At 48.4% G+C, this 27,966-nt stretch overlaps 1 protein-coding gene across 1 annotated transcript; it reads left to right on the plus strand.

Annotated features, from left to right (window-relative positions):
• Positions 1-6,860: 6,860 nt before the first annotated feature.
• On the plus strand, positions 6,861-27,825 carry LOC123157136 (uncharacterized). Its single transcript, XM_044575381.1, has 10 exons — positions 6,861-7,453; positions 7,996-8,139; positions 8,213-8,367; positions 8,483-8,758; positions 8,849-8,973; positions 11,922-12,039; positions 12,125-12,217; positions 12,347-12,424; positions 27,143-27,243; positions 27,755-27,825. Exons 1-10 carry the CDS (start codon positions 6,880-6,882, stop codon positions 27,810-27,812), a joined length of 1,722 nt encoding a protein of 573 aa, XP_044431316.1. The 5' UTR covers positions 6,861-6,879; the 3' UTR covers positions 27,813-27,825.
• The last annotated feature ends 141 nt before the right edge of the window (positions 27,826-27,966 follow it).

Consider the following 27,966-nt stretch of genomic DNA (forward strand, 5'->3'; position numbering starts at 1 on the left):
AAATGTTTACAACATAAAAACAGTGTGTGATGGATGATAGCCTTTGACACATAGTTTCTTCTACGCACCGTGTGTGATGAATTCAATAACGCAAACGATAAAATTGTTAATATCGTGTGCAATGGCAACGCTATCACAAACGATTCAACGGGGAAATTGTGTGTGATGTACCTACGAACGGAAATGTTTTCCTTGGAGCGATTGTGTGGGATGTACATACGAACATGAACGTTTAGCGGGGACTGAATGTGTGGGATGTACTTGTGACCGTAAACAATTTTGCCTGTGTAATTGTATTTTTAGCACTACTGTACGTATAACCGTATTTGAGCGTTCATCGGTCGCACACGACCTCATTTTGCCGAGCGTGTGTGCCAGGAGGGCATATCTCTGGCAGTTTCTGGGTCGTGTGGGAAGGACCCCCTATCGCCCGCACTCACTTGGCGACGGTTCCAAACGCCGTCGCAGAAAGGGGTTAAAAACCGTCTGTATAGGACCGACGCGTACCAGTGATGGGCACGCTTTCTCGACCGCGTACGTGGCGCTTGCACCATACAGTGCACCGCAATAGACAATGTCACCACACGTCTTGTTCCAACAACCGTGCACGCTCGTTATTACCATCGGGCACGCTTCTTTTAACTAGAATGTGTGTCTGTCTAGCGCACAAACGTTGACCTGTCTAACTGTTTCTGTTTGTTGTGGATAATCGCGAACAGTTCATCCGTGTGAAGTGTATGCCATCAATCGCAAACACTTTGATCTGGCTGACCGTTTCTGTTCTGTTGCCTAATCACAAATAGTTAATCTTTCTGAAGCATATGCTCTCAATCGCACACACCTTTATCTAGCTGCCCATTTCTGTTATTCCTCCTCATCACAAACAGTTCATCTGAGTGAACCGTATGTTGTATATCACACACACCTTCATCTGGCTGCCCGTTTCTTTTGTTCCTCCCCATCGCAAACAGTTAATTGAACTGAACCGTATGCCCTGCATCGCACACGCAACTAAAATCTGAACCGTGTTTCATGCATCCGCCATCGCAAAAGTTTTGCACCTTTTTTGATGGTTTTTTACACCACCGTTTGCGATTATTGCATCGCACACAGTTTCGTTGAAGGGTCTCTGATCGTAGTGCCCCGTTAGCAGCATCCTACAATAGTGTATTTTCATGTTTCTTTCTTTTAATCTACTTTGTAAGAGATTCGGCTTATCGTTGTGTATCAGTTTGGCTGTGTGCCTTTATTTATATAATGGGATGGAAGCCCTTTTGGGTAAAAAACATCTTAGTACGTGTTATGTTTACCAATATATATTGTTATGTTGTTTGTCTTCAAGATACAAAATGAAATGATGCCAAAATTTTGAACTTTATGTTGTTTCATTTTTCATTCCACCTCTCGAACTAAACATAGGACCGAAACCAACCCGTTCTTCTTTTTTGCTTGTAGCAAACATAGAAATAGAATCGATATGTTCCTCTGAAATAGAACTATTATATTCCATTACAGTTTGGCTCCCCACCAGGGTTAGGTTCCTTCTGGTTGAACCAAACCACTAGATTTCAAGTCATAGACACTGGTGCATGCATATTTCTAATTTATTTAAAGCTTTTCGATGATGTTCGTTCAGTGAGAGAAGACGTTAACATTGACTAGAGGCACCGGTGGTGAGTTTGTCAATCTCAAGTTACCTCGAAGGAGCTCATAGGCGAACCATCCTGGTTTATTAGAGAAACTACAACCAAACCAACCATACACGCCCCAAACGCCAAGATGGGCTGTCCGGTCAGTGTCCAAACAGAAAAGTGCTACCCAACCAGCATCCCCATATCCAACCCAAATCTAGGGTGGATTATGGGGACACCCGGATATGCCCACCATGCCGGACTGGCCGCTAGGGCCTACGCCAATTCGCTCATATCCGCCTCCCCTCTTCTTGCCGGACTAGCACTCTACTCTTCTCTATTCTCCCTCCTCCACACAGCCGCCATCGGACTTCCGCCGGTATCGGTGCTCTACTACCATCCCCAACTCAGGGCTTCGCCATCGGACACCGCAATGCACACCGAGGCCGACCAGGGCGCCACCAAATGACGTCCCACTACCTCAAACTCCCCCATATTTTCACCCCGTGCTCTACTTGTTTGATGAAATGCCCGAGCAGGTTTTAATTTCTTTCGGTCATTACTTCTAGGTCACCAATGGATTCGACATGGAATGATGGCTATGGAAACGATGATCTTACGAATTAATATTCAAAGAGTTCATCACATCGTCGAATTCAGACAATGAGGATGCTGAAGTGATGATGAAGATGAGCATCCAAGAGGAGTTCGAGAAGGCAGAGGATCACGTCCTAAACTTCAAGGGTTCAATCAAGGGCCAGAAAGTGATTCCGCGTGATAGGATTGCCGATGCACGACTTTTATTCACGGACTACTTCGCAACTGTCCTAACATTCCACAAAACATTCTTTTCACCGTCGCTACTGCGGATGAGCAGAAACTTGTTCTCGCAGGTAGTGGAAGGCTTGGAAATGTTGATGACAACTTCAAGCTGAGGAAGGATTGTTGCGGAAAAATTTCTCTCTCCTATGCAGAAATGCACTAGTACTCTCAGGATGCTTGCTTATGGTAAAGCAATAGATGCAATTGATGTAGAAATCCGGAATCGGGGAGACCATGGTCTTGAACACCACGGTGCAATTTGCATGCCCTGTGGTGAAGATATTCGGAGCAGGGTACGTGAGAGAGCCAACTATGGAGGACACAAAGAAATTGTTGGCAATTGGAGTAGCAAGAGGATTGCCAGTATGCTAGGTTCAGTTGATTGCATACACTGGCAGTGGAAGAACTATCCAAAAGGTTTGCCTGGGCAATACCAAGGTCATGTCCGAGAAGCCACCATCATACTTGAAGCAGTGACATCACATGACTTGTGGGTTTGGCATGCTTTCTTTGGCATGCCAGGTTCGTGTAGTGACATCAATGTGCTCCAACGATCTCCTTTATTCAAGAGATTCTGTGATGGAGAAGCTCCACCGTGTAACTATACCGTCAACGAACACAACTACACCATGGGGTACTATCTTGCCGATGGTATCTATCCTCAATGGGCGGCGTTTGTGATGACCATATATAATCCCTAAGTCAACAAACAAACCCGCTTTGCAATAATGCAGGAGGAACCTAGGAAGGATGTGGAGAGGGCATTTGGAGTGCTCCAAGCTCATTGGGGTATTGTTCGTGGAGCTGTGATGATGTGGAAACCGGAGACACTTTGGCAGCTCATGACATGTTGTTATCTTGCATGATTGTCGAGGATGAGGGTGAAGGGGTAACGTGCACACATGATTTTGAGAAGTCTGGTGTTCAGGTATTTCTCTCAGAACAAGAGTATTGCTAACTTTCTAGAGATGCATCAACAAATGCGAGATCAATAAGTGCATATGCAACTTCTGGATGACCTTGTCGAGCATACGTGAACACACATTGAAAATCACTAAACTTGTTTTTTTATCAGTTATGCATTATAAATAATATTTACGTTTGAACTATATGTGAATTATATACTACTATTGAGTATGAACAATATTTATCCAAAATAATCGGCGTACATGTGCTTGCATTGATTTGGTGTTTTGAAAATAGCGACCATGGTTACAAATGATAAGTTTTGATGCACATCTGTTCACTATCCGTGAACGTGTCTGCGGGAGTATAGGGGTTCGGATTAGCTATCGATGTGGGATGCTCTTAGTCCCCTATATTTAGAGTCATATTTTGACCATAATTTTAACTAATAAACTATTTTTTTTGCGAACACGCAAAAGCTTTGCGCGTCGATGTATTAGAAGAAGAGAAATAGAAGTACAGAGAGTCCGGCGGCTTGCCGCGGTTACAATCATCCCCACGGTAGCATATGGTGGGCAGCCATTAACACCATGGGGCACCCAACAACGCCCTACATGCTAGAAGGTCCTACCTCCAGAAGTCCGACAACCCCCTCGCACCAGAAAGTTTCCATAGCTCAACCTCATCACTGATGCGACGATAAAGCTCTCTAGCAACGACCACTGACCGCTCGAAGACACGACTATTACGCTCCCTCCATAGCATCCAGACGATGAGGAGGGCAAGCGAATCAAACCCCTTCCTCCGCTCCTTCGGGATCATCGCACGACTGGCTGGCCACCACTCTATGAGAGTTGCATCCATGCTGGGCACCAACTGGCCAAGGCCGCACCGTGCGAGGGCAGAGTGCCACACCTCCCTGGCAAACACACAGCCCAGCGCCAGGTGGTCTGCAGTCTTAGCCTCCTGCTCGCATAATGGGCACATGACGTGGGACTGGAGGCCGTGTCGAAGGCGTCTGTCTGCCGTCCAAATCCGACGCCTCATCGCTAGCCAGAAGTGAAGCTTGCACTTGGCCGGGGCCCAAGTCTTCCAAAGGGCCCGACCGCATGGGAACCTCTCGAGGCCAGCAAAGAACACCTGCTAAGCTGAGCTCGCAGAATATACCTCAGTCGGCGTCCACTTCCAGATTATGCGATCTGGAATCTCAGGGAGTAGGTGCACCTCAAGAAGCAAGTCCGTGAGCATCAAGAATTGAGTTAGCACTCTAACCGTCAACACCCCTGTGATGTCCCTGATCCAAGCGCGGTCCGCCAAGGCCTCATGAACTGTTCGCGTGCGCCGCGCACCGTCGTTCACCGCTAGGAATAGCTCTGGGGCCTCAAACTGAATGGAACGCCCGTGGAGCCAGAAATCCGTCCAAAAAAGAGCCTTTCTACCATCCCCCAACGTCACCTTGATGGACGAGTCAAAAATAGCCTGCACCTCAGGCTCCACGGCCGGCTGCAGGCCCGACCAACAACAATCAGATGTGCGTTGCATCCATAGCCAGCGTGCCCGAAACGCATAACCTAGTAGCTTAAGGTTCAGGACGCCCAAACCACCATACTCGAACGACTTGCACACTTGCTCCCAAGCCACCAGACAATGGCCACCGCTAACGACGTCGGTCCCCTTCCAAAAGAAGGCACGAATCCTCTTCTCAAACCCATCGATCAGCCATACGGGCAGCTGCATCGCGATGGAGTGATACACGGGGATGGATGTGAGGACCGACTTGACAAGCACGAGGCGACCAACCACGGTGATCCAACGAGCAAATCCATGGCTGTAGTCGATTGCATACCCTGTCCAATAAAGCTTGAAGGCACACCCTTGGCAACCTCATCTTGTATGAGAGAGGGAGGCCAAGATAGGTACAGGGGAACCTCAGTATCTGGCATGGAAAGTGTTGGACAACAACTACTAGGTGCTCCTCGGAGCATCTGATCGGCGACAATGAGCACTTACGTAGGTCGGTGCGCAACCCAGATGCTCCACCAAAACAGTCAAGCACGGCCCGCACGAGCGACGGGTCCGAAGGGGATGGCTTGACAAAGACAACGACATCGTTGGCATACATCGAGGTGCGGAAGCGGGCACCTTGGCACTGTAGCGGCGACAACATGCCCATGCCCTCAGCCCTAGCGAGAAGGGCGTTTAGCACCTCCATCACAAGGAGGAACAACATGGGCGACAACGGGTTGCCCTGGCGGAGACCCTGGTGATGGAGGAATGGCCTTCCAGGCACTCCATTCAGAAGGATGGAGGAGCTTGCCGACGAGAGTAGGATGCACACCCATTCGACAAACCTCGGGCCGAAGCCAGCGTGGCGAAGCACATCCAGAAGGAAGGGCCACGAGACAGAATCAAATGCCTTCGATATGTCGATCTTGAGGAGCATGGAAGGGATCCGACGCACATGCAGTGCCCTAGTGGTGAGCTGCACCATCCGGAAATTATCATGGATACTCCGGCCACGGACGAACGCAGACTGATTTGCCGCCACAAGATCCGGCAGCCGCGGAGCGAAGCGCAACGCTAGAACCTTTGAAAACAACTTGCTGAAGCTGTGCTCAAGGCTAACAGGCCTGAAATCCTTGACCTCAACCGCACCGTCGTGTTTAGGTAACAGAACGATAAGAGCCTCGTTGAGCTTCCTCATGCCGTGCGGGCGAAGGGTGAATAACTGACCGAAAGCGGCCATGATGTCGCCCTTTATGACGGCCCATGCAGATTGGAAGAAACGCCCAGAGAACCCATCTGGGCCAGGCGCCTTGTCGGCGGGCATGTCCCTTACCGCAGCCCACACCTCTTCCTCCGAGAACGGCGCCTCAAGTTCCACGAGATCGACCGAAGGAAGGCCTAGAAACCCAAGGTCCAAGGCGTGTTCCCTAGGGACATCGGAGCCGAGCAGTCCGTTGTAGAAGTTGAAGAGCATGTTCTCCTTGTCATCATGCTCGACGACCACCTCGCCTTCCCGAGAGAGTGTGGTAATGTGGTTGCTCCGCTGCCGGTGCCGCGTGAATGATTGGAAGTAGCGTGTGTTGGCATCACCTTCCCGCAACCAAGTCACCCGCGAGCGCTGTCGTGCAATTGTACGCTCTAGGGAAGCAAGCCCGAACACCTTCAACTTGAGCTCCGCTCGGAACGCGAACTCAGCATCAGTGAGCTGCCTCAACTCTTGAGCCACGTCCAGCCGCAAAATAATCTCCTTGGCGAGGAGTAGCTGCCTCCGCACGCTACCAACATGGCGCTGAGCTCATGATTGCAACGCCCGCGCCGAAACTATAAACTATAAGTTATACAATATATAACAATAATAATGTCTTTGGAAACTATGTCGAAATATGAATATCTATATAACATTTCCATGGCATCATTAAAATTTTGTTAGTAATTAATTTATGATCATTGTTTTCTAACACAAAATACGAAGAGAATCAATAAACCACTGACAGTGTTGGGAAAAAGCACGGTCATGGCGCCGACCACGCATGAAGATGTGTCGGGATCTAAGTCAAGGGCAGGGCGGGGGCGTATCCCGGTGTCCGACCGTTCTGCGGAGGCCCAACCGGAAGCTGCGCCGTCATCGCAGCGAGGGGCGTCGACAACACAGGATGAGGTGTCGGGATCTAGGTCGAGGGCAGGGCGGCGGCGGCGGCGGCGTATCACGGTATCAGACGAGTCTGCGGAGGCCCAACCAGAAGGTGCGCCGTCATCGCAGCGAGGCAAGAGGAAAGCCTCCCCGGAGCCGTCGTCCGCAGCATCGCAGGGACGCAGGAGGCAGAAGAGAACCGCCAAGAAGCGGAAGAGAACTGACGAGAAGAAAGCCGCTAGCAGCAAGGGCGAGGAGGCCGCGGCGACGACCTCAGCTTCACCAGGCGCATCGCATGCCTCCTCCTCCTCCGAGGCTTCCTCTGCGGCCAGCTCTCCTCTGCGTTGCCCTCTTCCCCCCGCCCCCGCCATGGGCGCAGGACGTAACTACGACCCTGCGATGGAGCCTGCCTGCGAAGCCTATATGGAATTGAGTTCCAAGTACCATGCGAAAAGAAGTAAGTTTGGGACTTTCCTTTTCATCTTATAGCCATTATTGAATGCTGCTAGAGATTTTGATATAGTAGTCCCTCTTGTGTGCCATCAAGATCTTATATTGTGGGACGGAGGGGGTAGGAAATTGGATATCGTATTGCCCTCTTGTGTGCCATAAAGAACATTTCAGCACGCAGTTATGCATGCATGACTGAATACTACATCTAGGGAACTAGATATGGCAGAAAATTGCATATGGAGGAAGAGTATGGTATTGTTCTCCCTCTTGTCTGTGGTAACAATGCCTCGGCGGGCATGTATGGTTGGATCCTGCGAGAGGCAAGATATGGTAGAAGATTGTGTATTGACTTGAGAGGATGCGGTAGAGAGTTGTATAAAATGTTGCAACAGTTTGGCTGACACTAGGCAATACTTTGGTGCTAGGTGTGGCCCTAACACTCTGCTTTTATTCCATCTGATTAGTAGGATATCTCTTTTTCTTAAGATAATATGGATTTTGAATACAATAGACTGATTCGCCATTTTTTTGCATGTTAACCTGCAGAGCGCCAACTTCAACTTGTAACACTTGATCGCTCCAAGGCTTCTTCATGTATGGTAAATGAGAAATTGCAGAGTGTTCGTGAGTCTGCAACAAAAACAGTTCTTCAAGTAGCTAAAGTTGTTCTTGGCTTTTCGTCCTATGTCGGTATGTAACACATTGCCTTTATTCGATCTCTCTCTATCCTTTGTCTTCATCTAATCTATTATTGCATCTACAGATGGTAAACTGATGGCACGATCATCGGGCTTTCTAATTGATTGGGATGAGAGGAGTAAAGCAGGCACAGTTTTGACATCTGCCCGCATAATCTGTTCAAAGTATTCAGCCCTAAGCCAGTGGTCAGGTACAGATGAGTATGCACCTAATGCTGAGGTGAGTTCACAAACAAATGAATTTTGGAATTTTGGTTTATATGCATGCCCATGTATTTTTGTACTTACAAGTATGCTAAATGCACATTTATGTTATCTTTTGTATCCATCTTTAGATTGTTGCTCATTTATTGGATGAAGATGATGCTACTGTACCAGCAATATTGCTTCATTATGACAAGCACGTCAACATTGCTTTGATTAAGGTTGAGATAGAATTATGTGCTAAGATTCCTAGCTTCAGTGGTGACGTGATCTATGGTCAAGAGATATTTGTGCTTGGTAGAGATGAACATCAAAATTTGACTATTCATCATGGACGTGTTCAATTTATGGGCCCAAATAAATTTCAACGCCATCATTATCTCTTCAGTGGTTGTGTGATTAATCAGGTATAATTAATCGTACATCGTGATTGTCTCATAAATTATTATTAACTTATGTTGCTTATAATTCTAATGTTGGCAATTTAAATGTTTTAGCCTAGCATTGGAGGACCTGTTATTGACTTGAATGGACAAGTTTGGGGGATGGCTAATTTTCCAGGAACGGCATTTATTCCTTCCTCTATTATATTGAAGTGCTTGGATATGTGGAAGAAATATCAGTAAGTTTTCTTTCGTTGCTATCATTATATGATTTTAGTATTGAACAAATATCTTGAGAAAACTGAAACATGATAGATGTTGTTGTGCACTTGTGTTCACCCCAGTTCAATCTCACGGACAGAACTTGAGAGCATAAGAAACAAAGCACTTGAGATAAAATTACAGTATCAAGCAAGGGACCGGTTTCCCACCGTAAACAAGAGGGAGCGAGGTAATTCTAGGACGTGCATGCAAGTAAATTAGATCCTGCATGTGAGAAGCAATTGGCGTATCAAAGTCGTTACGGTGGGCGTTCCTGACTTCTCTTCTTGGATAAGGCAGCGTTTCAAAATTTCTTTTTTTGCGTGGATGTAATGACCCAGATAATGCCGGGAACTATAGAAAAAACGTCCAGTAATGTCTGGGATAAATACAAAAATAAAGGTAATGACCCAGATGATTCTCAAATACAAGAAGCCAACAACAGAAAAGAGCATATAACACAAGGTAATATCTTGGATAAATACAAAAATAAAGGATATCACAAGGTAAAATTGGATATAGCAAATATTCTACAAACTAACTAATAGGCAAGTGAATAGTAAATTTAAAATCATCTTATGGGAAGACCTCACGGATATAACATCTTTTTCTGCAATACGTAGTTTCACATGAAAGAACAATGAGATCCATGGATAGGTGCACCTGCATCATATTGGATTACCAAATGTAAATACACTGATGATACTCATACTACTTTGCACTACCCATTCAGTTTTGCTTAGAGGGAGACACTCCAGCACCTAATTGACACAATCAAATGCATCATAATCCGTTCTGATAGACTTTACTGGCTAAAAATCATCAGATCCACCACACCAAGAGATGGAATGGATCAAAAGTGCAACACTACTAACCTGGGAACCCCAAGAAAGCTCTAATTTTCACAGTTCTGCACCAAAGAGAGTCATTTTGTAGGCGGCTGATCCTTGCACGTCGTGGAGCGTCTGGTTGAAGCGCCATTTCTGTTGTTGGGGCTTCCTCCGCAGCTGCTGCTCATTGCTATTGGTTGGCCGGAATCGCCGGAGGAGGCGATGCATAACACCCCTCAGGAGTTGCTCTTTGCTGGATCTTGGTGCTTACCTCCTGATTCGGTCCTGCATGCATTCTCTTCTCATTCCCTGGACTATTGTACATCTATGTATGATGGAGCATCACGGAGCAAGAAGCTGGTTCATCCACCAGCATCACGGAGCAAGCAGCTGGTTCATCCACCTGCATACCATGGACCTAAAACGTCTTATAAAAGTTTAAAAGTTTACAGAGGGAGTAGCTTCTAGGGAGAGCTTTCGCAGTAATGAATCGTTTGCATCTACCTAATACTAATAACAAAATCAAAATGCTCAATAGCATACTGGTTATGCAACTGATGGAAAATCATGCAGATAATCATGTAGATGAATAAATAAATGGAAGTAAATAAATGTGGCAGTGGTAAAAAAGAGAAAGGAAACAAATTAGTCATTTTTGAATGGATTACCCTGAAGACAAGAAAACATGTTAAAGAAGACCAAAAGCAATGCCTTACAGTTTATAAGAATCTGAAGCAAAAAATGTTGGTATGGATCCCTATAGAACCAATGGCTGGGCAATAAGTATACAATTATGTTTGTTTCACGAATGTGCCAAAACTGATGTTTAAGAGGTATAAGCTCCAGTAGAAACAAGAAACTCGATAAATGATTCTTGTTTTAGTAGTAAGTTTTTCTTTTTATTTTACATGAAAAGTTGCATATCTAGTCATTGGTTAGTAATATAGCTAAGCACATTACATGCCAACATTGCAAGAGCATCTTTAGAATGTCAACCTTTAATAGACAAACGCTTATAAGTAGACCCTCCCAAACAAGCTGAATGTATTTCTGAAGGAATTAAAAAAGGCTGAATGGAGGAATATTCCATCAGAAATTAGGGCCTAATAATTGTGAGACAACATTACCAGTAGTAAGCCCATAATATATGCATCGGCTAGAAGGATTTACCTTTGACGACAGATCTGACGCAGAACTTGGATCTCCGAAACAAGCATCTGCAAATACTAGGTTTGGAGCAACACAAATTAAAACTGGACCACAGAATCTCAAATGAGAAAAGTAATACAATCTAAACTAATGGATTCAGACTTGAGCACACCTTAGGCCACAACAGGCTACAACACGAACACAAAAAACAATGGTTAAACCATTGTTTGTAGAAACAGAAACTAGAATAAATCAGCAAGACTGAAATATAGAAGTAAAAATAAGTTATACTAATTACCCTTGTTTTACCGAAAAAGGCTTTCACCCCGCTTTATATATAAAGCAAACCACCAAGCCACAACATCCAACAGAGTTCAAACAACACACACACACACCCACACGGAGGTCTCACAAGTAAGAGGTTCAGTGAGGGCACTGCTGAGGGCACAGCTCAACAAGCCCTACAAATAAAACACACTACAGCAGCATAGGAAATTCATATGGGAAAACCCAATTCATATGGGAAATTACCCTTGTTTTATCAACTGAAATATAAGAAGGCAAGTTATATCTGGTGACAACTCGTCTTTAAAAGCCAATTCATATGGGAAAATCCAGTACAATTCATCCTGATTCTGCACCTATAGACCCGAGATACTTCTCATCTCAGTACGAGCTGTAATGTTTGCTTCATCTTCTTTGAGCTAAACTGTTCTCTTCAAGCCCAGTATATGAACCCAATTATCTTACAGACCACGTTTCATATCCTAATTCTGTCGGTACGACCTAGAGACATGAAACCTACATAGATCTAATAATGATTACACTAATTATCTCTTATTTGTTAATGAAATAACTACATTCGATGGACCACGACAGACAGAAAATGCAGCATAGATACAAAGCTCCATTCATCGAATTGTTTTTTTTTTGGTTATTTTTGCAAGGTGTATCCCTCGGCTGCATATTGGGATGAAGCTTTCACCCATTAAATTTCTTGATCCAATTCATGTGGATAGGATCTTTCGTAGGTGTAATGTCGATTCGGGTCTAATAGTTCATGAGGTATATGTTGTCTACTGTTCCTTGTTTTCTTTAAAAATGTACACTTTTCCCTCTGTTGAGTAGTGCATGACAAATTGAACTGTAGGTGTCTCATGGATCAGTTGCTGACGAACTAGGAGTTAGACCCGGTGATATCATTGACTCCGTGAATGGAGAGCACAATGCTACCACAATTGAGGTAATTATCTTAACAGTAATAGCAGTAATTGTGTTATGTTGTTTTGTGAGTTATAAGTGGATAGAAAACTTATGTCTCATGTTTATGATCTTAATAACTCACATTTATTATTCTTGTTGTTGCTATCAGTTGGAGAACTTACTTATGAGAATATGTGAGAGTCATCTTGACGAAGGAGGAGTCATCGGTTCCTGTGTGGACATACCAGTAAGTTTATTTTTACTATGTTTGACTGCAGTTTACTTTTATATCTACTGCAAAAGGCCTTATGTTTATCTATAGTTACAAGACATTTATTAGTAGGTTGACCACACGGAATGAGGGAAATGCAGAAATATGATCGTAAGAAGACGTCTGTTTACTATATAAAAGGCACAAGTTTTCATGTAAATCACTTAAAAAATATTCAGATTATTCTAATTTTTCTCACATTAGTGTTTGTTACTCTTCTATTTAAGATAGGATTCTCCATTTTCCCATTGTGCATGAATGGAAAATGAGAAACAGTATAGGTAGAAGATGGAAATATATTTCAAAAGCCAAAGAAAGTATGGTAAGCAGAATTAACTAACTCAAATTAGCCTTTCGACACCTGAAAAAAATGGGAGAAAATAGATTACTGGACACCAAAAGCACATCCTTTTTTTGTCACATTTCTCTCATGTTTCATCTTGCCATCCCCCTTTTTCGCATCCTGTAGCTTCCCCCACGCAGGCTATATCAGGAGCATGAAGGAAGTACGTTAGCAGAAACATGTTGACTAGCAGCATCCCATCCCATGAGTTATACTGGATACTGCAACATCCCTTACAATCATTGTAGGAGTTCTTGTTTGTTCATCCTGTTCAACAGCTCTGCTTTATCTGTTTTAGCAGCACACATGCGTGGAGAATTATCTCACTAGGAGATTAAAATCAATATTTTCAAGGCTGCATCTATTTCTTAACTTCCAAATTCCCCAACACACAGCTGCTAAGCCCAGTGCATGAATTCTTTTACCTTTGGGTGAGAATTTCTCGGCCCATGATTTTTTTAGCTGATTGAGGAATAACATCAGCATGAATGAACACAGCAATCTCTCTCCAAACATCCTCAGGCATAGCAGATTCAAATAAAAAATGTTGGACAGCTCCAGGATGGCCTCAGTTGTACTAGTATTTTTTATCACCCAGCCATTTCGTTTTTATCATTTTGTCTTCTTAACAGCGCACCTTTTCTAACGACAACAAAAATGTTTTAACTTTGATAGATATTTCGGCTTTCTATATGTGTGTAAAAGAACTATCACCATATCTATCATCCATACAAATTTCACTGTAAACCTGCCTTTATAGTTTATTCCCCCAAGACCATGTGGTAACATCAGGAGCAACAGACAGACTAATCTGTTGAGCTTGTGACAATACAAAATCCTCTTTATGACACCTGTTAACCATCTCCTAAAACTTCGCTGCCATTGGTAATAGCATTGACTCACTGATTTATCCTTCTTATCACATATATCATAAAGAGCAGGGTATTATTGAGCAAAATTTATCACCAATCTATTTAGCCTCTCATTATTTGGTATTATCACCATTACAAATGATAGACTTTCTTGCCTTTCAAATTAATATTTTGAACCTTTAGTAGGCAAGCACAAGTCATCTGCCTTATTTTTCCTTGACATTCTCCTGCTATAAACGTTCCTGTTTTTAGAGTTTCCACCATCATTTATTAGGGATATTTACATTCATTTCCTCATAGTTTTAATAGCAAGAACTGTTTCTTTTTTGACCACAAATGTTATCCCAATTGACCTGGTGATATGTTCCATTTGTCCCAGCGCTTTGCTAGACAGTGTTCAGAAATAAGAGCATACAGCAAGTAGGGATGTTGGATAACTGGAATTAATCAATGTAGTCCTGCCATCAGTTTACATATATATCCCTGGTAGATATCAGAAGAAAGGCATAGGTTCAACCCATCGGGGCATCTTATAATCATATACCAGAATCTTTAGAAGTAATTAACTCAAGCTCGAAGACAGAGCATGGTTAAGAAAGCAGAGGATACAATTTACCAAAGGCATTATGTATCAGAGGAAAGGCTCACAAGGTTATTGAATATGAAGGGCGTTGTCAGATAAAATCCAACAAAGGATCTGGTGGTCCACAAGGGATCTGACGTGAGCATCGGTACTCAACTAGAGGAAGAAGATTGCAAGGAGATCAGATTATAGAAACAACTGACTAACTCAATTGTCAAATGCAAAGGAATTATGATTTCCAAATCAAGGGATCAGAAGCAATGCTCTGAGTAGGGATGGATAAGTTGAATAGCCTTACAGTACAATCAATGACAATTGGATTGGTCGAGAACCAATTCCAGTTAAAAGAATGGCAGCTTAGCCAGAGAAGTAATTTATAAGGATCAATGATGATTGCGTGCATTCGCAAACATATTGAGTCAACAAACTCAAAATGATAATGACAAGGAATGTCATTAAGACTACGAGACTTATGGGATTAACCATAATGCGAGCAAGCAAGAATTTCAAGAGCCAAAGGCTCCAAAGGATTTTCGGAAGATCGAATAGTATTTTGAAGACTTTTGTGAAACTCATGATCAACTGGGGATGAGCGGATACTTGACAAGTGCGGGGATTTATTTGAAGGGGTATTCATGTGGCAAAGAACTGCTAGGCAGTAGGCACGAAGTATTCTCGGAACAATAGAGAAAACTTCGGGTATCTTGTAATAACAAGAACAATGGGGAATGATCGTAAGAATGGCAAGTGTAAGTAGTTATCCATAAGGATTTATCGGTGGTCGGGAATAGCAAAAGTGATGGGCACAAAGTCTCGAGAGAATATCAAAGAGTATCTCCGAAATCTTCTGATGCAGTCGGTGACCATCTGGACTGAAGGGGCTCTCCGGGAGAAAGTATTTTCGAGAACCTAAAGTTAGTTTTTAGTAAAAATCGTTTAACCCGAATAGAAGAGGGTTCAGAATCCCAGAGTAAAGGTCGAGGAATAAAAGATCCTAATACCTCCCGATGGCGACGTGGGCCCATGGGCCACACAGCCATGTTAGTAAAAGTTTTTCAACGACTAGACTCGACTTCGGCCAAGGAGTTGAAAAAGGGGATTCCTACAGGCAGTCGGCTCTGATACCAACTTGTGACGCCCCCGATTCAATCGTACACTAATCATGCACGCAAATGTGTACGATCAAGATCAGGGACTCACGGGAAGATATCACAACACAACTCTAACAAATAAAATAAGTCATACAAGCATCATAATACAAGCCAGGGGCCTCGAGGGCTCGAATACAAGTGCTCGATCATAGACGAGTCAGCGGAAGCAACAATATCTAAGTACAGACATAAGTTAAACAAGTTGCCATAAGATGGCTAGCACAAACTGGGATACAGATCGAAAGAGGCGCAGGCCTCCTGCCTGGGATCCTCCTAAACTACTCCTGGTCGTCGCCAGCGGGCTGCACGTAGTAGTAGGCACCTCCAGAGTAGTAGTCGTCGTAGCCGAAGGTGGCATCTGGATCCTGGGCTCCAACGTCTGGTTGCGGCATCCGAGAAGAAGAGGAAAACGAGGGAAAAGAGGGAGCAAAGCAACCGTGAGTACTCATCCAAAGTACTCGCAAGCAAGGAGCTACACTACATATGCATGGGTATATGTGTAAGGAGGCAATATGAGTGGACTGAACTGCAGAATGCCAGAATAAGAGGGGGATAGCTAGTCCTATCGAAGACTACGCTTCTGGCAGCCTCCGTCTTGCAGCATGTAGAAGAGAGTAGATTGAAGTCCTCCAAGTAGCATCTCCAAGTATCATCTCCAAGTAGCATCTCCAAGTAGCATCTCCAAGTATCATCGCATAGCATAAACCTACCCGGCGATCCTCTCCTCGTCGCCCTGTAGAAAAGCGATCACCGGGTTGTCTGTGGAACTTGGAAGGGTGTGTTTTATTAAGTATCCGGTTCTAGTTGTCATAAGGTCAAGGTACAACTCCAAGTCGTCCTGTTACCGAAGATCACGGCTATTCGAATAGATTAACTTCCCTGCAGGGGTGCACCAACTTACCCAGCACGCTTGATCCCATTTGGCCGGACACACTTCCCTGGGTCATGCCCGGCCGCGGAAGATCAACACGTCGCAGCCCCACCTAGGCAAAACAGAGAGGCCAGCACGCCGGTCTAAACCTAAGCGCACAGGGGTCTGGGCCCATCGCCCATAGCACACCTGCACGTTGCGAGGGCGGCCGGAAGCAGAACTAGCCCCCTTAATACAAGAGCAGGCTTACGTTCCAATCCGGCGCGCGCCGCTCCGTCGCTGACGTCTGAAGTGCTTCGGCTGATACCACGACGCCGGGATACCCATAACTACTCCCGCGTAGATGGTTAGTGCGTATAAGCTCGTAGCCAACTCAGATCAAATACCAAGATCTCGTTAAGCGTGTTAAGTATCCGCGAACGCCGAACAGGGCCAGGCCCACCTGTCTCCTAGGTGGTCTCAACCTGCCCTGTCGCTCCGCCACAAAGTAACAGTCGGGGGCCGTCGGGAACCCAGGCCCACCTCTACCGGGATGGAGCCACCTGCCCCTTCAGCCCCCAACTCCGAACAGTATCACAGGTAATGTAACTGTGTAAAGTATATAGTATATGCCCGTGATCACCTCCCGAAGTGATCACAACCCAGTAGTATAGCAAGGCAGACGGACAAGAGTGTAGGGCCACTGATGGAACACTAGCATCCTATACTAAGCATTTAGGATTGCGGGTAAGGTATCAATGACTGTAGCAGCAATGACAGGCTATGCATCAGAATAGGATTAACGGAAAGCAGTAACATGCTACACTACTCTAATGCAAGCAGTATAGAGTAGAATAGGCAATACCTGGTGATCAAAAGGGGGGCTTGCCTGGTTGCTCTGGCAAGAGAGAGAGGGGTCGTCAACTCCGTAGTCGAACTGGTCAACAGCAGCGTCGGTCTCGTAGTCTACCGGAGAGAAGAGGGGGAAGAAATAATGAATACAGAGCAAACAAAGCATCACAAAATATAACAAGGCAATACGCGATGTTCGGTGTGCCCTAACGCGGTAGTAGGTGATACCGGTGAAGGGGGGGAAAACATCCGGGAAAGTATTCTCGGTGTTTTGTGTTTTCTGACAGATGAACCGGAGGGGGAAAGTTGCGGGTTTGATATGTTAGGGGTGTGTGGTGGACGAACGGGCTACGTATCAGGGTTCGTCTCGTCGTTCTGAGCAACTTTCATGTACAAAGTTTTTTCATCTGAGCTACGGTTTATTTTATATTAATTTTAAAAGATTAAAATCATTTTTAGCATTTATTTAAATATTTTAATCCAGCATTATCCAGAACAGTGCACGCTGACGTCAACATGACGTCAGCAGTCAACAGAGGCGTTGACTGGTCAACTGACGTGTGGGTCCCGTTTGTCATTGACTGTTTAGTCTAATTAATGTCTAACTAATCTAATTACTTTTTAATTAAACTAATTAGTTAATTAGGTTAATCTAATTATGATTAATTAACTTAATTAATTCCTTAATTAATTAATTAATTTAATTATTATTTATTTATTTAATATATATTTTTTAATTCTTTATTTTTTAAAACCGTTCTGGGGCGGGCCCATATGTCATAGGCCCTGGGGCATAACGGGCGACGGGTGCGGGGTGGCCCGAACGGGCGCTACGGGCACCCGACCGCAGGCAGAGGCCATGGCCCGACGCGGCTGGGCGTCGGCGGCCAAGGCGCCGGCCAAGGGAGGCAGCGGAGGTGGCCGCGGGGCGCAGCGATGAGGGGTAGCGCGGGGAGGAGGCCGCGGGTGGTGGCCGGAGTGGGGACCGGACCGGCGAGCGGGAGGCACGGGTAGCAGGGGGCTTCGGTGGTGGCCGTGGCCAGTGACGGCAAGCGCGGGTGCCGGCGCGCTCCAGGGAAGCGCGGGCGTGGACAGAGCTCAGGGGGGGGGGTTCGCAGCGGGCGTCGCCCGAAGCAAGCGGGCGCGCGAGGGAGAAGTCGGGGACGGGCGCGTGCGGTGCGCACGCGCTGGAGCCAAGAGGGGCGGTGACCACGACGGGACAGCGCGGGCGCGTGGCCACGCACGGGCGAGGGGCGACGGCGAGTGAGCGTGAGCTCGTGTGGAGAACGGCAACCGCGACGACGAGGAGAGAGGGAGATGGGGATGGCGCTCACAAGGGGTTGCAGGGGACTGGGCAGCGGGGCGCGAGGAGGAAGACGGGGACGCCGGCGACGTAGGGGAGGCAGTCCGGCGAGGTGGTCTCCGGCGACGGCGTCGAGCGCGTGGGGGTCGTTCGGGGAGGATTGGTGGAGCGAGGCGGCGACGATGGCGTTCCGGCGACGGAGTGGTGGGGCGGGGCAGCCCGGCGACGATGGGGCGGCGTCGGGCCCCGGCGTCGGGCTCGGGGGCAAGGGGATCGGGGCGAGGTGCGTTGGGGCGCCCCCGATCCAGATCGCGCGGGGGGGGGGGGAGGAGAGTGGGGATCGTGGGGAAGGGGGTTAGGGTTTCGGTGCCCCCCGGGAGGGGTTAATGGCCTGGGTCTGGGCCGGCTGTGTGGCTAGTTGGGCCTCCTGGCCCAGGGGAGAGGGGGGGTTCTCTTTTTTTTTTGTTCTTTTGTTTTCTGGTTTTAATCTTTTCTTTTATTTACTTTATTTGTTTCTGTTTTCCTTTTCTTATTTAATAGTTTATAGTTTTTAGAAAAAGTGAAACTCACCCCTCAATTAGATTTGTAAAGTCCACTGTTCTCACAAAAAGTTCGGGACAAAAGTAAAGTACCTTGTATTCTCTATTAATTAAAAAGACATTTAAGTTATTGTTTCGGTCATTGTTTTATTTATTTTAGTGCCTCTAATTATTTTATAATGATGTGGATCCTCCACCGTAATTACTTATGATTTATCCGACACAACCCGATCAATTTAGTTTTAATATTTGAAAACCTTTGTTGTTTGCCTATTTTTGAATTTGAATTTCGAATCAGTTTTGAACTAACGCGAGATTAACAACAGTAACTGTGGTGACGTGGCATCGTTAACGTGGGATTACTGTAGCCTAATTATCCGGGCGTCACAGGAGGCCTGCTCTCCGGCCCCCAGTGCGCCTCCTCCCCCTTTGGCCGTACCATCACCCCTGGCCCAGATCTTCCTCGGCTGTGCTGGGTCGGGACTGCTGCCCTCCCCTCCGTCGTCTCCTGGGGCGGGGGCGGCCCGGATCATCACGCCTCTGGCGGCCCAGCCCCCCCTCCCCGGTCTGCCGCCTACTCCCGTCGCAGTCGGTCGGCCTCCTCCCCGGTGGTGGCCTCCCGCCGGAGTGCTCGGCTGGACGTTGCCCACCCTGCGGGCAGCCCGGCGCTGCCCATCCCCGAGCGGGCGGAGCTCCGCGCTACCGCCCGTAACCTGGAGCCAGGTACACCCTCCATTCCCCCCTCTGCTTCGTCTTGTTCTTTCTCTGCGCTTGAGTCTGTTCCGCTGGGTCATCTCGCCAAAGTGGCCTCCGACTCCGCGATCATTTTCCGAGGGGAAGTTGGCCCCCCTCTCGCCCAGATCGCGGCCATCAGAGCCCGTGAGGTTCTCGATGGGAAACTTGCGGAGGCCCGGGTGGCCCTCCTTGTTCCCCCAGCCGCCTCTATGTCTGGGGGATCTTCCTCTCCGCCTCGGCCGCAGCCGACGGCCCCTCCTCCCTCGGTGGCCGCGCCGGAGATTCGGGGACGCACCCGCTCCCGCACGGCGGCCCTTCGTGCGCTTAGCGCTTCCTGTGTTCTGGGGTCAAGCAGCCCCCCAATGGCTCCTTAATGCGGGCCCTCTTCTGGAACATCCGCGGCTTCGGCCATGATGGCCGCCGCCGCCAGTTAGTGGAATACATGCGAGATGAGCACATCGACATCGTGGCTGTGCAAGAGACCATGCGTCGCGATTTTGCGCTCCCTGAGCTTGACCGGCTGAGCTCTCACCTCTTTGCGTGGCACTGGCTCCCTTCTAGTGGGAGCGCGGGCCACTCGGGTGGCATCCTTTTAGGTGTGAAGAATGCCACCTTTGAGGTGGGCAGCATGGATAGGGGCGAATTCTTCGTCAGCATGGAGCTTTTCGAGAGGTCGCTCAACTTCAAGTGGGAGATCATCATTGTCTATGGACCGGCCGATCATAGTAGGTCGGCCTCCTTCTTGGAGGAGCTCCACCGAAAAATCTCGGCCGCCTCCCTCCTCGTGGTTGTCGGGGGCGACTTCAACCTGCTGCGTGTTGCGGAGGACAAGAACAATGGCAATGTTTGCTTTGCCCGGATGGACATGTTTAACGACTTCATTGCCGACCTCGCCCTCCGGGAGATTGATCGGGTTGGGGCCCGTTTTACTTGGACCAACCGACAAGCCTCCCCGACCCTGTCCGTCTTGGACAGGGTCCTAGTTTCCCCGGAATGGGACCTCCGATGCCCCCTAGCCTCTCTTCGCGCCATCACCCGGATTGGTTCCGACCACGTCCCCTTGCTCCTCTCCTCCGCGGACGAGCATCCGCCGATCCCCCCTCGGTTCCGGTTTGAGACCTTCTGGCTTTCCCAGGCCGGGTTTACCGACGCCGTCTGTGCTCGGTGGATCGAGGCTCGGGCCCACCCCCACCCTCGCCCCCCTTCTGCTATTGACGTGTGGCACTTCTGTGCGAAGCGTGGCCGGCAATTTATGAAGGGCTGGGGGGCCAACCTGGGCCGTGACGCCAGGGAGCGTAAGAAGGCGTTGCTCACCGCGATCCAGGCCCTCGACTTTCGGGCTGACGCGGTGGGTCTCTCCCCGGACGAGTGGCTCTCCCGCTATGACCTCGAAGACCAGCTCTCCGTGATTTACACCGATGAGGAAGCCTATTGGCGCCTTCGGGGCGCTCAGCGTTGGGTCCTGAAGGGTGACGCGAATACGGCTTACTTCCAGGCCAACGGGCGCCGTAGACGCAACACCATTCCCTACCTTTGGGATGGGGTAACCCTCCTCCAGGACCCCCGGGACATCCGCTCCCATGTCGACGGCTTCTATCGTTCCCTCTTCTCTCCCGCTCCTCGGAGCGGCATCTCCCTCGCCCCTGATTATTGGGCCCGCGCCCAACTTGTCTCTGACGCAGAGAACGCGTCCCTGACGGCCCCCTTCTCTGAGTAGGAGGTCTGGGAGGCCATCAAGGGTATGAACTCCTCCTCTGCTCCGGGCCCGGACGGTCTTCCGGTCATTTTCTTCCAGACCTTCTGGAACGTGATTAAACCAGAGGTCATGGCCATCTTTGATGAATTCTTCATGGGATCTATTGACCTAGGCCGCCTCAACTTCGGGACCATCTCCCTCATCCCCAAGGTCCCTGGGGCGACTGACATCCGCCAGTTCCGCCCGATTACGGTCATTAACGTGATCTTCCGGATCCCGGCCAAGGGGTACGCCAATAGGGTGACCCTGCTTGCAGATCGGATTACCCATCCTAACCAATCAGCCTTCATTAAGGGTCGGTACATCCTGGATGGTGTCCTGGTGCTTCATGAGGTTCTTCATGAGGTCCCGGTCAAGCGCCTGAAGGCGGTCTTTCTGAAGATCGATTTTCACAAAGCCTATGATACGGTTAGCTCGTCCTTCCTTAGGGAAGTCCTTCTTCGGAAGGGCTTTGACGACCGGTGGATCACGAGAGTCATGCAAATGGTCTCTTGCGGTCGCACGGCGGTCAGCATCAACGGCGAGATCGGTCCCTTCTTCCCTACCCTATGTGGGGTGCGCCAAGGCGACCCCTTCTCCCCGTTCCTCTTCAATATGGTCGTGGACGCTTTGGCCTCCATTCTCGATAAGGCTAAAGCCGCGGGCCACATCCGAGGTATTACCCCCCACCTCTCTGGGGGCTCGGGAATCTCCATCCTCCAGTATGCTGACGACACGATCATCATGGTCGAAGGCTCGGAGATGGACATCACCAACCTCAAGTTCCTCCTTCTTTGCTTCCAACAGATGTCGGGCCTCAAGATTAACTTCGATAAGAGCGATGTTATGGTGATGGGATATTCCCCCGCTGAGTCTGTGGCCATTGCCAACAGACTTAATTGCCGCCTGGGCTCTTTCCCCACTACCTACCTTGGGACGCCCATTAGTGACTCGCGCCTCTCTGTCGCAGACCTACGCCCCTCCGTGACCAAGCTCCAGACCAGATGCGAGCCCTGGCAGGGGAGGTGGCTTTCCAAGGCGGCCCGGACTATCCTTATCAACTCCTCCCTCTCCAGCCTCCTCTTGTTTCTTATGAGTTTCTACAGCCTCCATGAATCTCTCCATAAGGAGATCGCCAAAATCCAGTCCCGATTCTACTGGGCTGGCGAGCATGGCCAGCAGAAGTATCACATGGTCAGCTGGCCTGACATCTGCAAGCCCAGGGAGCAGGGTGGATTGGGCATCATGTGCTCTAAACGGATGAATATTGCCCTTCTATCCCGGTGGCTGTGGCGTATCACGCAGGGTCATGGTGGCCTCTGGCTGGACATTATCCGGAATAAGTACCTGCGTGGTCAACCCCTTGCCTTTTGCCAGAAATCGGGAGGTTCTCAGTTCTGGCAGTCCCTCGTCCAGCTTCTTCCGGTGCTCCGCATTGGTACCTCTATCTCGGCGGGGTCCGGCCTCTCGACGCTCTTCTGGTTTGATCGCTGGGCCGGCGACTCTCCCTTTGCGGCCTGCTTCCCCACCCTCTTCTCTATCGCTTTCGACCCCATGATCTCTGTTGATAGGGCCCTTCTTGACTTAGGGCGCCTCGCTTTCCGTCGGCCATTTGGGCCGGCGGAATCCGCCGCCTGGCGTGAGTTGCTTGACTGCGTTGCTCTGCATGAGCCGGTGGTGGATGGGGATTAGGATCTTGTGCGCTGGCACCTGGAGCCGTCGGGCCAGTTCTCTACCAAATCGCTATACTTGGCCATTGCCCCCTCATCCGCTCCCCTCCCCCTATCGATGGTGTGGTCCGTCCGCGTCCCCCTGAAGATTCGCATCTTCATGTGGCAGTGGATCCGTGGACGGATCCCGTCCGGTGTGGAGGTCCGCAAGCGTAATGGCCCGGGCACTGGTATCTGCCCCCTCTGTGCTGTTCCCGAGGACTCCAACCACATCTTCTTCGCCTGCGTCTCCGCCCGGTTCCTCTGGAGCTGCTTTCGCGAGATTGTCGGTGGGAGTTGGTGCCACACCAATTTCCCGGACTTTTTTGCTGAACTCCAATTGTCCCCTTCGTCCTCTCGCCACATTAGGTGGCTCGAGGTTGGGGTCCTTGCCTGGACGCTTTGGACCGTTCGCAATAAGCTAGTGATCCAGCGTACTCCTCTTCGTCGCGCTATTGATGCTCTCTACAAATTCTCTGGTTTCTTGCAGCTTTGGCGGCCGCTTAGCCGCCCCCTGGATCGGGACGCCATCTCTGCCTTCATCGCCGATCTCCGCTCGATGGCCGTCCGCCTGTCGCCCCCGCCGCCGCCGCCTCCGCCGGAGCCTGACTAGATCGCCTGCACTGGGCAGGCTTTGTTTTTTCTCTTTCTTCTGGGCTTGTTGAGCTGTGCCCTTAGCAGAACCTTAATACTTTGTTGTGGTACTTGGGTGGTGTGTGTGTGTGGACCTGTTGTGGTTGTATGTCTTGTGGCGGTTTGCTTTATTTATAAAGCGGGGCGAAAGCCTTTTTCGGTAAACCAACATAAGGCAAACTGGCATTGTTCTATCCTTACTAATTGCAGTGCATTAGTAAGAAAACTAAAACGGTCCCTTGCGCAAGTGAAGTAGCAGGCTTCCTTGCACCAGATAAAGAATGAATTCAAAAGATTATGTGGACTGAATTATTTTAGAAACTGAAAATAATGTTACCAAAGTTGGGAATCCAAATATTCAGCTACAGCAGAGGACTTGCGGGCATGTGTTTTGACGAAAAAGGGTTTCCCCCCGCTTTATAGATAAAGCACCATCACCACCACATTCGAGTAAGAAGATACAAACGCACTCCACCACCACACTCAACGCACACACCCAAGGCGAGATACAAAGGTGCCGAGCACCGAAAACACCACCCCAACGACGACTAAGCACCCTAATGATTAGCCGAAGACCACCATGAAGATGAACAATCAACCGAGGAGCGGTGAGACGGACATGGACGGAGCGGGGACTCCAAGACGATGCCTTCATGAAGGATACGACCGTAGAAAGCCGTCATCATCTGATCCTGAAGATCAAGTTTTCACCAGGAGTGACACGCAGGAAGTGGGAGCACCACGACGGAGCCTGCAGGGAGGGGAACGACGTCCACGGACTCCGCCTCCGTCGGCCAATATCGGGACTGGGCAAGTGGTGAACCCCGGTGCTCCTACCCCTCCGTCGCAACCCCGCTCCGCCAACCACCCGCAACCATGCCGCCCAAGCGACCGTGGCTGCCCGCCCGCACCCGAGCTGCGCGATCAGCCCACGACCAACGCGCCTCCCGCTGCCAGAGCCGCCACCCTGCCTCCAGACCACCCCGATGACCACCAAAGGCCGAGACTAAACAAATCCGCACCCCAACCGCCTCCGAGACCGCCGGCCAACCCCCTCTGCCTCGAGCAACGCCGGAACCAAGAACACGCGAGGATGGGGAAGGGGGAGGGGGAGGAGTGGCCCACGGCCACGACCGGCAACCACCTTAGGCCGGCGATAGGTAGCTTAGCAGCGGAGCCCCCGTCCCTCCAACCAGCTCCCCGCCTCGAAACCACCAGTTTTGCCCCACCCAGCCATTGGCCCGACCCTGCGCGAGACCACGGCAGCGGCCCGTCGCCGGAGCAGAGAAAGCAGAGCCCTCGCCGCCACGTCCATGGATGGCCATTAGAGAAGTCTCCCGCATTGTACGACGCCGACCACCTGCAAGGGCCCGACCAGGCAGCGGCGCACGCATCCACCCGCTGCCACGCCGCCTCCCTGCCCATGAGCCATGGCAGTGGAGGCCGACCGCGACCCAGGTCGCCCGCGACCCGCGGCTCCAGAGGCGGATCTGGGTGCGCCGCCGCGATGCAGCCGCCCGCCACCACCGGCCTCTAGCCCGCACCACCTCCGTGCTGCCCGTCGCATCGCCGTCATGCACCGTCGCCGGCCCACTCCGGAGTGCCACTGAGCTGCCGCGCCCAGCGCCGGGCGCCGCATCCGGCCTGAGGAATCCGTCCCACGCCGTATCCCCCGTGCGCGGAGACGAGAGAGCCCCGCCGCCGCCCGCGATGAGCGGGCTTCGGCCGCTCGCGCCCCCCGGCGGCGGCGAGGGAGGAGGGAATGGAGGAGGGAGGGACTGGCAGCGGCGCTAGGGTTAGGCCCCCCGGACGCCCGCGGGAGCGTCGCGGGAGGAAGGGGACCTGCGGACATGTGTTTTGCCTACAGAAATCATTAGTCAGTTGCATTCTTATGCGAATTTTTGTCCCATTAATGGTTTTTTCACCGTTTGCAGTTGTGGTGTTCTTTCTCTTTCTACTACCATCAGCTATCGTACGGAATACTCTGTGTTGTGATCACCTTTCAACAGCGAACCGTTTTTTGGTACCAGTATAATTCATTAACTCTTCCTCAGCATGAAGTTTTGCAACTAAACTTGAAATAGTTTTGTAGAAGGCTATTTTTGTGTTCCTTGAAGAGTTTCCAATTTAATTGCCTCATGTTTAAATAACTATAACTTATTTTTCTAGCTGCTCTGTCCACACACACACACACACACACGCACACAACCCATTGGCACTCGTAGCGCGTGCTCCCCACATGGGTTGAGCCGCAGGCTGTGCACCACATTCCGTAGGTTTTCTAGACTTAGTTACAATGCCACATGTCGTCTTAACCCGCCGTCAAGTTTTTGAAAAAAGAACAACCCCGTCCTTGAAAGTATTATGTATTTTTTCCTCTTTTATTTGTATATAATATCTTAACCTGACTAGCTTGTGCCAAGTTCACTTAACTAGTCTTGAAAATGAGGATGTTGGAGCCAATGCAGCTCAGATGTGAATATGGGTGGTCTGTTATGACTGAGATCTATCGTTCTTTTGCATTTCTACATGCATGCTTCCAATCCTATAAAGAACCTATCGTTTTTTTTACGCTTTAGAATTTGTGATTTAGGTGTACAGAAGGCCCTGAATCCTCTGCCTTTCTTTTTGAAAAATTACAATTTTATTTTATTTTCCTAGAGCACTCATTCTGTGAACACAAGGGATAAACTTCTCTGCAAGCTTTTTAAACCATTTTGATGACTTGGTGAAATCTCTACCAGAGCATCTCTTATAGTAGCACCCATACATCTGCTTTTTCTCATGATATCTATCTGATAAAGTTTCAAAGGAGTTGGAATGTTTAGTACTACTACCTTTCATATTTCTCTTGCTTGAGTATGCATGTTCTTATCTAATAAAATTCTCTTTCAAAGCAGTCTTTCACCTTTAACGTGTCTTGTGACTGGGAAGGCTCGTGGTCCTTCTGGGTTGCTCAACATTGAGTTTTTTTTCTATCCTTTTGTGTTCCACCACCTTCTATCCATCATTTAAAGCTTCAACATTTACTTCAGTCTTCTTAAGATCACCTTTCTATGTTATGATGATACCTTCTTCACCAGGCTTCCTGTTTTTTTTGCGTATCGTCTACATATGGTTCACATTCTTCCTCACCTTAGCAGCTCAAATTGAATGATCAACTTCGTTCTTTTCGCCAGTCCCCCATGACCTTAGCAGGAGCAGATTTGGATTTGGCATGAGTAGGTTTTGGGCACAGTGTTTTATCAGAACAAGAGTAGAAAGCATTCTTAGAGCAAAATATTTTCACCACTCTTATAAATTTTAAAGCTTTCTTAGATTCTTGTTTGAGTAACTTTTTCCTTCTTACCACCATTTCTTTATCATTTGCATTGTTTTTCAATTTACAGGTTGGTATATTGCACGTGCGGAAAGGTCGCAAAGATCCGAGGCGCAGATGCACTTTAAGTCTGAGATTAAATGTAGCAGAAGGCGTAGGCGTTCACAAGTGGTATGCATCCTTTCAACTAGTATGAGGCTTCTAGTAAAAGGCATATGGATTTGGGGCTCGGGCCAATAGGGTTGTACTCCCTCTGTAAACTAATATAAGAGCGTTTATATCACTACTCCCTCCGTCCGCGAATAAGTGTACATCTAGCTTTTGTCTTAAGTCAAAGTTTTAATACTTTGACCACCTTTCTAGGAAAGAGTAAAAGCATTTATGGCACCAAATTAGTATCACTAGATTCGTTTTGAAATGTACTTTCATAATATATCAATTTGATGTCATATATGTTATTACTATTTTCTATAAAGTTGGTCAAAATTTTAAAACTTTGACTTAGAACAAAAGTTAGATGTACACTTATTCGCGGACGGAGGGAGTACTTTATAGTGATCTAAACGCTCTTATATTAGTTTACAGGGGGAGTATGTTTTATGTTTGTATATCCGAATGTGTGTTTCCCTCCGTTCATTTCTATGTGAGATAGATGTTTTAACAATGAAATTCCACTTTCCAGGTACTTTAACTGTCGAAGTATGAGATACTTGTCAGTGCAAGAGAGTGCGCCTAGTTGATTTGATGAATATGGTGGGATAGGCATTTTAACTTTCCCCCCCTCTAGGTGCTTAATATATTATTATATGAAACAAAGATTGATCATATATCTGCTTTTTTATTGCAGAAGAAAAGCGGCACCACTAGTCAACGAATTGGAATCCGTGACTTGCC

The sequence above is a fragment of the Triticum aestivum genome, chromosome 7B (assembly GCF_018294505.1).
Source record: "Triticum aestivum cultivar Chinese Spring chromosome 7B, IWGSC CS RefSeq v2.1, whole genome shotgun sequence".
Classification (NCBI taxonomy): domain Eukaryota; kingdom Viridiplantae; phylum Streptophyta; class Magnoliopsida; order Poales; family Poaceae; genus Triticum; species Triticum aestivum.